Source organism: Desmodus rotundus, chromosome 7 (genome assembly GCF_022682495.2).
Source record: "Desmodus rotundus isolate HL8 chromosome 7, HLdesRot8A.1, whole genome shotgun sequence".
Lineage (NCBI taxonomy): Eukaryota > Metazoa > Chordata > Mammalia > Chiroptera > Phyllostomidae > Desmodus > Desmodus rotundus.
In genome coordinates this window covers 126,574,091-126,586,330 of record NC_071393.1, presented here as the reverse complement: position 1 = coordinate 126,586,330, position 12,240 = coordinate 126,574,091, and the positions used below count along the sequence as shown (strand labels likewise).

At 42.7% G+C, this 12,240-nt stretch overlaps 1 protein-coding gene across 6 annotated transcripts in view; it reads right to left on the bottom strand.

The window, feature by feature from the left end:
- Positions 1-8,960, bottom strand: part of TTC8 (tetratricopeptide repeat domain 8) — a 41,291-nt gene extending 32,331 nt beyond the window's left edge. The window contains exons 1-3 of one of the 6 annotated variants that reach the window (XM_053928447.2): positions 3,974-4,128; positions 1,073-2,661; positions 334-387 (exon numbers count right to left, since the gene is read on the bottom strand). Coding sequence is in view for 2 of the 6 variants with exons in the window: in XM_045201737.2 (XP_045057672.1) it covers positions 8,714-8,827 (114 nt within the window). In the remaining 4 variants the exon portion in view is untranslated. Of the gene's footprint in view, positions 1-333; positions 388-1,072; positions 2,662-3,973; positions 4,129-8,713 lie in introns of those variants that run through there. The other 5 variants (XM_053928446.1, XM_053928449.2, XM_045201737.2 and 2 more) reach the window with 5 other exon arrangements.
- Between the last annotated feature and the right edge of the window lie 3,280 nt (positions 8,961-12,240).

The following is a 12,240-nucleotide window of genomic DNA, read 5'->3' as shown; positions in this document are numbered from 1 at the left end:
GACACAGTATCCCTCCAAAGTAAAAATACTTCGACAACTGTACCAAGGAGATATTTCTTTGTATTCAAAATAAGTTGATGGTGGTTAAAACATTCATACTTTAATCATTTTGGGAGGGGAAAGAAAATATACCTACTATAAAATGGCTGAAGATAAAAAATTAATTCTGACTGTAATGTGCTCTGAGAAACTTTTATAAAGACTATGTGACATATATATATATCAGGTGCTGATAACTCAGGGGTTTTTTCTGCCCAAACTAGGTATTACAAAAATCCACTGGTTAAAAAATCAGACTAACAACAAATTTATTTATAAGACATCGACACTTACATGACTACAGTCAGCAGCCTCTGTTGAATACCTGAGCGTGTTTTATTGAGGAATCTGCTTAGAAACAGAAAGAGGAAAGAAAAAAAAATCTTTGCTTGCCTTGCTTTCTACAGCTCTAAAATCCAAAAACAACACCCTACATGCTGTGTGCAAGCAATGTGTAAACCATCTGGTCCCCGAGCAAGGATCAGCAGTTTCTCTAGCATGGAGCATGGTAGGAACACGAGAGAAAAAGGCTACGCAAGGCTAGACAATGCAGGCTGTAGAGGGTGGGCTTTAGAGAGTATTTAAAATCAGCTGAACGTAGCACAAAACAGCAACTAAGAATACATAGCAACTGCAGGGTTTCAATTCTCCTGCGCATAAGAAAGATCTAGGAAGAGTACAGATTTCCCACAGTCCATCCTTAGAGAAATACACTAATGTGGAAAATGAGACATCAGAAGTAACCCCTTCTATTCTTTCTTCTATGTATTTGTATACATGTCTGTATGACCCGTTATCTCATTTGGGTCTCGCAACAACCGTCTGAGAGAGGCAGGTAAGTGTTACTGTCCACCTCACAGATAATAAAACGAATTCAGAGATGTCGTGTAACCTGTGCACGGTTACACAAAGAAGCCAGGGCTTTTCTTGCCAGTGCATCTTGGAGATAACAAATGAGTTGGTAGGACTGAAGGGTAAAGCATAGGAGAGACACAAGAAAAGTACTTTATAGAAAGGGGGGGGAGGAGTTTACCAGAGGTGATCGTAGACGCTGCTTGAGACGGAAAAGAAAACAACTCAAGGAGAGGCGTGTTCCTCAGCCAAGGGCAGGAAGATTCCCCCAGTGGCCGAGCTCACACCAGCTCAGCCTCAGAGCGCTGGCGAAGGCCTTCCTGCTCCCTCTGTCTCACTCTACTGTCCCTCAGGGGTACGTTTACAATGTACCGTGCAGGTGAAACGGCACAAAGGAAAGTGATGGGAATGAGAAAGTGAGACAGGAAAACGAGAGGCCTGGAGGATGAGAAGATGCAGAGGCAGGTGAGGTCGTATGAATGCAAGACGGAGAAGAGGCCCACAGGAGAGTGAGGCAGAGAGCTCATGAATTCCATGACACTCCCCGGCATGCCTGGCACTCTGCTAGGCGCTGAGAACATGCTCTGGGAGAAAGCACATAATCTGGTGAATTACAATACAATATGTTAACTTCTACACTTAAGTAATGGACCATTTGTAGATGACTTAGATGGAGAGGGGGAAAAGAACACACGATAGGTAAGCTAGTCAGAGAAAAGGGAGAGAGATTATTCTGGAAATTACTGAGTGCCAGTGATCTACGGACTGTATTCAACAGCACTCCACCATCAATTTCCCTGGACACTTTTCTCACATGGTTTCCAGATTGTCAACAATCCTTTCAGAAAAGCGTAAACGACAGAATCCTACGTGCAAATACCTCTAGCTATGCAGACCACAGCAGCTAACATTCTCGATCACTTACCATGTGTTAATGAACCTGACCCTCGCAACAACCCTTTGAAGTAGGAATATTATCGTCCCCATTTTACAGATAAGAATACTCTGAGGTCAAGGTGTACAGGCTGTATCTGAAAGTAGGCAATCTGGCTCAACAGAATGCACTTTGCTGAGAACGTGAGATCATAGCGACGCTGGAAAGCAGACTACTGTAAGGTGCGGGGAGACCAAGGCCAAGGATGGCTGGTCTGGGGGTCCATCAGGAACAGCAGGACTATGACAGAAAAGACTCAGGATGTCGTCATTTAGAGACAAAGCAAAACGTTTTAAAAATCACCGAAGCTACATCTTTGGATCTCTCTCAATCACAGCTTTGTGATGTCAATTAATCCACCACATTAGGAACCACAAGTTAGGTTATTTCCATAACTATCCACACAGTTGAGTAGAAAGGCCTAGCCCTAGAGTCAGAAGACCTGGGCTTGATCCTCAGGGAGCCACTTAGGTGCATGACCTTGAACAGATCATGCAACCTCCATTACCTAGTTCTCCTCTCAAATTGGAGTCATGGTGCCTACTTTATAACATAAAACCTTGCACTTTTAAGAAAGTTTAATAATTTTCAGAATTCTTACATACATACTATCATTGTTAATGAAGTATACAGTGGTAGCACCCTCAACAAAGAGTTATCAATCAATCACAGTTTCTCTATAAACACTTAACATAATGAACGGAAAAGCACCAAACTCTATTACTTCCCTTTTCAGAGCTCAGAAGGAACTCCCAGTTATGGCACATCAAATTAAACCTTCCCTGAGAGTCTCCTTCAAAGCGAGCGGGAGGTCATGGAAAGTAGAGTGGCACCGCCTAGAACCAGCAAATACTCATTAGCATCAACTTTAACTCACATCAGTTTGCTTCCTCCCTTCCTCCCTACGGTTGGGCTTCCTCTTAGGTTGCTGCTATTACTTCAGGGAATTAAATCTCCAGCTAGTTCTGAATACGACTTCCTAATTGCCACCAACACTCACTCTGGCTAATGAATCTGTTCTTCTGAGTTATTTATTATTCAGAACTTAACACTAACAGGAAGAAAAAAATGTAAGAGAACAGAGAAATGGATGGTGGATGTTGGAAGGTGTGGGAGATTTAGTGACCAAGTAGCCAAGTGGGAATGTGACCTGTATCATTCATAAAAGGAACTGCTTCACAGGGCACAGAATCAAAAGGTTAGGCGTGGCTAAGTCTCCATGGCCCCAAAGAGGAAATAATCATACAGAAAGATGTTTTTTGGCTTGGATCGCCAGATCATTGTCTCAACCAACTACTAACAGAGAGCTCAATGGGGAACCCTGGTTCCCCATCTCTCAACTAAGCCAGTGGCTTTCAGCCTGTCTCCAACTTCAATATTAACCCCCTCCTCTCTGCCACATCTCTAACTACAAGCAGAGATTGGGGGTGGGGAAGGAGAGTGTGAATTATCCCCTTTCTGACATACAGCTAATACTCCCATGCCCAGAATCACAAATTTTAATAATTTGGAAATCTACCAGAAATCTACCCCACTGTCATTAAAAATCCCCACTGCCTGAAAAACCTCCCGGTTTTATGAACTGTTTAATTATAATGGAGCTAAAGTATCAGGACTGGGTTTAAAGCCCTGAATCTGACATATGGGACACAAGGAACAGTAATCAGATTAAGCGACTAATCAGGATGACCCATATGAGCTGTAAAAGCCACCTTCCCCTCTAGGTCAGGTTGGGGTGCAGAAGACCATTCTGCACTTCTCCTTTTTACATCTCATACATTTTAACTACTTCTTCAGTCACGACTCAAAGAACACTTTGAAAAAAGACAACATTTCCCTATGAATTGCTTGTTCTTACTGTATTTTGTCAAACGGGGAAAGTGTTCCACATTAAGCAGTCATCCTTCTCTCTTCCTTCTTTCCCCAGAACCTTAATTAATGTCCTTCACGCTCACAGACCCTGCTCTCTGTTTCTCACCCTTCTGCATCCGAGAAAAGCAGTGCAGAATCCATGTTCTTCACCAACCCTTCCCCATTATCAACCACCATGATATTATACTCAACCCACCCTTCAGTCCTTCTGCATCCAAACAAAAACGCGCTACTGTAAGGAGGCACTGCGCTGTATCATAGCGTAGCGTAGCATACCTCTTTGGCCAGCGTGACTACGCCAGTGTTGATTGGCACGAACCAAAATTAAATAAAATCCAAATGTCCTAATAGAAAACACAAGGCACTCATTAAATATTTTTTATCGTAGTATACTAAAATGGTATCTCTTAAAGGAGAAATAAATGTAGAAGGAACAGTCTCAAAGGTGGGCTTTATCAAAGAGGCTGATGTGGGAAGACTGAAGCTCCCTGGTCAAGCTTATAAAAAGATTAACAAATACAAATCCCTTTAGAGAGGTTCTCATCTGGGAGAAAACTAAGCAACATCAAAAGTGGGAAAAAAAATCAAAAGCAAAATCTGTTTCGTTTTGGAAAACAAGGAAGAGCAAAAATGAGTCCATTTGGCACTTGGGGGAAATATTTCCATTTCCTTGCTCTTCTACGTGTCCCGGCACTGCTTCGAAGTCACTCGTTTGTACTTAAGTCAGTCTGGTGGCACAGGAATGGTAATTCAGCTCACTGTGGAGGGAAAGTTTTCCTCCGTAAAAGGAGGAAGTCTCCAAAACAGGAGGAAAACAAAAGCCCAGGAGGCTAACAGAGCACATGAAGATGAAGCGGCTAACTGTGGGGCCGGGGACCACCTACTTCCGCTCTCGTCACATTTCTGTTGGCTTTCCCTAGATTGCTACTCTCGCCGCCACTTAACTTGCTCCCCTGAAACAATGAGAGCTCTTCAGAAATACTATCTTAAGTATTATATTATTACATAATATATATAAGTGTGTATATATAAATATAAATATATATATATAAGCATTAAGTATATAGTGAAGATACTATCAGACACATTCTCCTGGAGGAATCCAGGAGGAATTTTCTGGACTAATTAACAAGAAATGAATTAAGTGTGTCCATAGTGCAATTACACTTATTTGGAAAGATAAACGTACATTTAAGAACCTATGGAGCTGAGAATGAAGCATGAGAGGCAGGGAGTGGAGAGACGGTCATCGGGCACCTAGGACAATCTTCCTAAACGCCGGGGCAGCTGGCACACATGAGTAACGCCCCCAAAACGCACATATGAGCATGATCGACGCACTCATTCAGAAGCACACAACAGCCCCTGTGTGCTGGACTTTGCGCATACCACACAGATCTGTCAGGTGTTTACTCCGAGGAACCTCCTTAAGCTCCCGAAAGCTCTTCATTAATTGCATCGGCATTCTAACATAAATATTTAAATTTTTTTGAATTAAGGAAAAAAGCAGGGTTTCTTCAAGCTTGGAAAAATCAGACTGGGAAAAATTCCCCAAATGAAATAACAATTGGGTCCAAAATACTACTTAAATTGGTACTAAGAAAAGTATACTGTGCAAAAGCATGGTGTTTAAAGATTGGCTCAAAGAAAAACTAACACAAGTGAACCCTGTAAACCTTTCGGCAGCCCTATCCAGGTATCAAAAGTCCAGTTTGGGAAGCAACATCAAGTTAAACTTCTATTCCTGGTGAAACACTAATCATTGTTCTGGCAACATATATAGTTCCTCTTAAACAAACTACCTCGGCAAAACAAGTGAAAAGGATTAGAAAGGAAAAGAATATGCTAAATTTTTTGTAGATCTGATACTGATTCTCCTAGGCCTACTCTGACATTTGTAGGAGCTGAATGTACCAACAATAACAATAACAATAAACAGTAATGAAGAATAACATTTAAAAAAATATCTAGGGTATGAGGCCCCGGCTGGTGTGGCTCAGTGGATTGAGCACCAGCTTGCGAACTAAAGGGTCACTGGTTAGATTCCCAGTCTACGGCACATGCCTGGGTTGCAGACCAGGTCCCCAGCTGGGGGTGTGGGAGAAGCAACCACACATTGATGTTTCTCTCCCTCTCTTTCCCCCTCCCTTCCCCTCTCTAAAAATAAATAAATAAAATCTTAAAAAAAAATAAAAAGTATCTATGGTATTAGGAATTAATTATATGTTAAATTGTGAAATATTGATATTTTAGATCCACTTAAATAAGCCAATGGAATAGGCCAGAACCTAACAAAACCTACTGTGATAATGATCTTAAGTATGTGTAACGATAAACTAATGACAACAGCAATATTTCTCAGTATGAACCTGTGTCTTGTTTTTTCTCTATTATCATTATCAAAATCACAGTTCCTCAAAGCATACCTTGTGGCAAGTTTTAATCTTGCAAGAGGGTCAATCACTAAGGCTTAATGGGAGCTGTGTAAGAAGCCAAATAAAAACATCTAATATCGTACCTTGTTTAGCTGCTAATTTGGGAGATTTTAAAACGAAGTACTTACTTTGTTTGTCCTATTCTGTCTAGGTAAGAGGAAAGAAGTCAACATCTCCTCCATGACCCTTCTTAACCACTAACAGAAACACTGTTGCTTTGCCTCGGCATCTCCCAAAGCATATCCCAGGATAACAAGGCGGACAGGTGTACCTCCCATCTCCCAACAAAGGAACCAGTGGTCAAAAAAGTTTCAGAATACTGGCACAATAAAAGGTGGGCAGATTTCTTTCCTTCAGGACTTCTCAGAGCCTTTAATCCAACCAAATACACAGATATGTCAAAATTCTTGACCTCTTAGCAAAAATCTTGAAAAAGGCCCAATAGATGGGCAAGTAGACTGACAATAGTTCAGAAACACACAATTTTGAAAAATTATGTGTTTCGCCAAAGAGGCAGGACAGTACAGACAAAGGGAATGGGTTTCCCAGCTTTGTGATTTGGGATAAATTACCTTGTGCCCTAGTGTGCTCAACCTGTAAAATGGAGGAAAGAGGACCAACTTCCTAAAACAGCTCAGGATTGAATGAGATGACACATAAAACGCGCTGAACCAAGCCTGACACAGAGTAAAGACTCAGTAAGTGTTAGCTCTTATTCTTGTTACCTACTTTGCAAGGTTATGCTAAGCACAGAAATACATACAATTTATAGAACTTACGTCTGGCAAGCAGTAAGCACTCAACAAAATGTCATTAAATTGAACACACATAAAGTCCGGATCACAGCGCCTAACACGAACTGAATCGGAATTCACAGATGCAGTGCTGAATGTACTACGGTTATGTGTCATTAAGATTATAGGGTCTTAACCATTAACAAAAACACTGCAGTTTTTTCCATGTTTCCCAGGATGACAACATCTCCCTGGGATGATGGCAGTAAAGACATTTGACCCTTGCCAGCTGCCAAAAAAGGAATCAATCCGTGGTCAAATACGTTTCAGAACTATTGGGTCAATAATAATTAGGCAAAATTAAGTTCCTTTTCTTCAGAACTTCTTAGAGCCTTTAGTGTGAATCTTGAATCCCTAAGAAGGGCATATAAATTCCCCAAATGCATTTAATGAGGAAACTTGCACTGAGCAGCTCTTGGGATTGGTGTTGTCTGGAACACAGAATGGAAACTACCCTAACTCAATGGAAAAACGGAAGCAGCAATGTGAAGTTCTTGAAAACCACAGTGCCTAGGACAATGTCTGGTACATCATGGGTCTGTAACTAATTTTTGTCATACAAATGTAAATGGGTCAGTATTTTGTCATGAGTCCCCTATTTGATAACGGAAAAAAATTTTTCGAACAGCATCTCTGCTATTACTGTCCCAAGAAACACACTTGGAAAAAATGCTTGTCTACAGAAACACAAACCTATTAAATAACAAACAGCTTAGCATTTCCACGAACATGGATTGTTCAGGGTAGATGTATTACCCACCTAAAGGCCAAAAAGTTCACCTGGGTAGGTTATCCTCCAACAGTTTGCAGGGACCTAAGGCAGAGCCTGGGAACAATGTTGACACTCATGCCTCTGCTTATACTTGACAACTCCTGTCGATTATTTTCTTTTTTTTTTTTTGAATTAGAGGGAAATCTGGAAAACAAGAACTGTATCTCGCATTTACTTGAAGCACTGACAAACTGCCACCGCTCTGCTCCTATTCTCCTTTTCCCTCCTTTCTGCCTCTCCCAGAACCTACCTGTCCACCAGACCTGGAACTCACATGCGTAGTATATGACCTTTTCACTCACTTAGTAATATTACACCGTATTTAAGAGAAGTTAAACTATTATCGCAGTTCATTTAAGATCTCTTTTAATCAATGCCATCATTCCTTCTTTTAGGGGGAAATTTTCCCCCCATCTCTCCCTCCTAATAGTAAATGTGTCTTTTCCACACCTATATTCCTCTAACTTGCCTTATTTTCCTCAAGTTGAAGTCATGCCCCTAAACCAAAGACTCCTCCTCACTCTTAAATACAGTCTTAAGATGAAGTGGGAGGATCATACATTTCATCCAAAAGACACAAGTCAGGTATTTCAACAGAAGATGAGAAGTTACAGATCTTTATGTTTATATGTAATTGTTTTAGAAAATAACGCGCCTGCAGAGAGCTTAAGGGCCCATTCACATGCGAGTACAAATGATTAAAGTTCCTCAACAAGACAAAAGGCAGGGCTTTAAGTGTTCCTTTCAGGGACCCTGAAGTAAAGGGGCTGCCAAAGTTTGAGGAGGGGCGATCGCGGCACAGAAATCGTGGGCTCCTCCGGACTCGGGTACGCAGCGGACAGGCACCCGCCGGCCACGGCTCCAGGGGTCCCGCTCCAGGCGCCAGAGCTGACCGCAGGGTCAACCTCGCCCTGGGCCTTCCCCCTCGGAGTCTCCACCCGGGCGCCTGGGCATCCCCCAGAGCGCTCTGCCTCGTCGCCGGGATCCACGGGGGCTGATGGGGTCCGGCAGGTACCTGGTCGTAAGGGGACTTCTCCAGCATCTGCGTGCAGAGATCGGAGCAGAGCTGGAACTTCCTGCGCCTAAAATAGCTCCAGGCCAGGAGCAGCGGTTCCATCTCCGAGCCCATGGCTGCCGAGGGCCGCCAGTGAAGGACCGGGGCTGGACCCGGGGAGGGCGGGGACCGAGGAGCGGGCGGCGTCCAGCTCTGCCTGGCAACGCGCGGCGACAGGGGCCTAGTCGGAGAGGAGCCCGCATAGCGCCTGAGAACAGGAAGAAGAAAAACCATCGCGAACGGAACTCAGCTACGGGCTTGCCCATAAGCTAGGTCTTGCCAAAGCTTGGTGCAATAAAATGTGTACTTTTAAAGGCTACGTATTTTATTAATTTCGAAAAGAAAGCACCGTGACTAAATTAAGAGGCGGTGGCTTAGACACCTTCGACCGGGCGGCGGGGGTGGTCCACCACCCAGGAGGGCGGTTGCCTAGCAGCCGAACGCTCTTCTTACTCTGCTCGTCCGAGGAAAGTCCCAGGACCGGTCACTGTCCCGTTTTTCCTCCTTCCTGTATTTTTACCCCTGTCAATTACCCTTCCGACTCTATATAAACACCAGCATGAGATGAGCTTTTTTAATACCATCCTGCCTATTGGAATCCAAAGCCCTACCTAAATCCTAAAACTCTCCAAAAGTCCTCACCCTTTGGTGAGGACTGTTGCTCGAAGTCCTCACCAAATCTCAAAGTCTGAATTGGAGGTTGCTTAGTCCAACCTATTCATTTTACAAATGAGAAACTGAGGTAGGATGAGAAAATAAAAATTATTTACCTAGGTCGCATGGAGTTAGGTGTCTGGGCTGTAATCTGTGGCTGCAGGCCGTTAATACTGTTTGTTAATTCGAGGCACCGTAAGGATTGTGATTATAAATTATTCATTTTTACCAAACGAAATAATTTGTGCAAAAAAATTAGAAACGAGCCTTTGAAACACCATCTCCAAGCACTTGCTTTTTGTCAAATGTTTACTTGTGCAGAGTAACTTCTTCAAGCACAATTCTGATTTTTGAGAGTATGTGTATTAAAACTTGGGACAGGGAAACAGAGGAAAGGCTTAGGAAGGAGAAGTAAGATCACAGCTGCAGGAGTGAGCCTAGGCTGGGCTCCTCACTGAGAAGTTAGGCAAAGGAAGGCCCTTGGAGCATAGGAGAAAGAAGGTGGAATTATGCACCTGAGGGATGGGAGATGCTGGTGGGCTCAAATCTCAACAGAATATTCATCAGCTTCTCAGGGGTGTGTTTCAGTATGCTGACGCATTAAAATGAGAGTATAGTGGGGTTTGGGATCATTTTCTGGTTAGCTTCACCTCTGTCTGGATTTGTCTAGCTCTCACTGGTTTTTGTTGTTGTTGTTTATTCCCCTAACTTTACCGGTCCTGGGGTTTGGCTGGCGTTAGTGGTGTCAACTGAGTCTCTCTTATCCATCTCCCTGACCAGGGTGATTTAAGCTACTCGCTCTCTGCTTGGAGCAGCGTAAACCATCTGCTCCTAAGCACCTTTGGTTAGGAATGATAGTGTCTTGTGATTTATTAGCTTGCTGTTAATTGCTCAGCCATTTAACTATTTTATCATCATTTCCCTCGTTCCACTTGTCGAGGAATTTTCCTAGCTTCTTATTAACTTTTCTCACCTTGACTCTGCCATGCACAATGGTTACTTGAGCAAGGGTTACTTGTAGATCGAAAAAGATGGAAAGCAAGATAAACCTTAAATATTCATAAAGCATGGATCAGGTTTATTTACATCAAATTGACCACCCATTGGTATCAGCCACTGCAGCCTATTTGTCTCATGCTTAAAACACACACTACTGCTCCAGGTTAGGTCTGTGGTCTTGTGTACTTGCCTCTTTCTCTCTCCGATAGCATAAGCATGTATTAGCACCACAAACCTTCCCTCTCCGAAACTTCCTGCCTGCCCTCCACTCTGTTCCTTGTAACAACACCATCTGTGGGGAAGGAAAATGACACAAAGAGAGAGGACATAGGAACTTTGAACACCCACAGGTAGCATGGTCCTTCCACCTGCTTGCACTCCGTGTCTGAAGCTACCTCTTTCCTCTTGCTTCTCAATATATGGTTTACATTGATTTAATAAGTGATTTGAGCATCTTAATTGGGTTTGTGAGCCTTTCAGTTCCTGGACCTCTGGGATAGCCTGCCAGGTTGTACACTTAGAGGCCACCCTAGTATTTCCCCACTGCATGTAAAATGGGGATGATGATGATGACTACGACAACGATGATGATGGTAGTGACAGTTTAGGGGATGGTTGTGGAGATTAAATTAATTTAATTCAAATAAGGCATAATTATATTGTCTTTTCAAGGAGAATAGAAACACATGGAGGTAGGAACCAACAGTGTATGCAACCAGGGAATCTCCTCACTTTCCCGTCAGACAACATTTATTTCGTGCTAGAGACTGAGCACTTTAAGGTTATATCAAGGAAATTAGAGGTTGTTCATATATTTTTTCAGTTTCTTGCAGAGGTGTTTAATAAATATCTGTTGATACTGACATTTATGCAAAAATGCTTTTACATGCTCCTATGAGATGCAAGAGATACAGAGTAAATAATGCATGTAGACAAATAAGTTCAATAGAACCTATCAGGGTAAATGAGTGCAGTGAAGGCACAGGATGGGCGGTTCTACGTTTGCACAAGGTGGCTGGTAAAGAGCTCTGCAGTCAGCAGCTCCATCACAATAGCATGAAACCATGTGACCAGGAAAGAGGATGAGGAAGGAAAGAAGAGGCAAAGGTGGAGAGGGGAACATCATGCAGCGGAGTTTGCTTATTCAATGAAAAGGCACCAGAGAAGATTTACCAGGATAAAAACAACTTGACTAACTATGAGTGAAAGCAGGGAGGTCACTTCGGATACTATTGCAAGAGTTGAGGTGCACAATGGGGGGAGTAATGCGAGTGCACAGACGTGGCTCAAATATATTAAAGAAGTAGGATCAGTGGGACTTGGAAACACACTGGATACGTGGAGGGCATTTAGCTAAGAAAAGAGAAAGCTAGGCTAGCTCCCAGGTTTCCAGGTTGTGAGTGGATGGGTACAGGGACCAGTCACCAAGATCAGAATGAAGGAGAAGGAATGAGTTAAGAAAAAAAGAGATTAAATTCAACTGGGGTCTAATGATTTTAAGTGTTTTGGGGACAGCCAGATGAAGGTGTTCTGTTGGTAATTGGACATAGGCACATGTTAGAGGCTATTAAAAGAAGTCAGGGGTGGAGATAAAATTTGATATAATTATATATTTTTTTAATGGAGAGGACAAGATTATCCCATGGAGCCCTGGCCTGTAGCTCAGTTGGTTAGAGCACCATTCCAAACCACCAAGGTGTAGATTCGATCCTTGGTCAGGACACATACAAGAAACAACCAGTGGATGCATAAATAAGTAGAACAACAAATTGATGTTTCTCTTTCTCTGTCTCTCCCTTCCTCTCTCTCTAAAAGTCAATAAATAAAAATTTTTA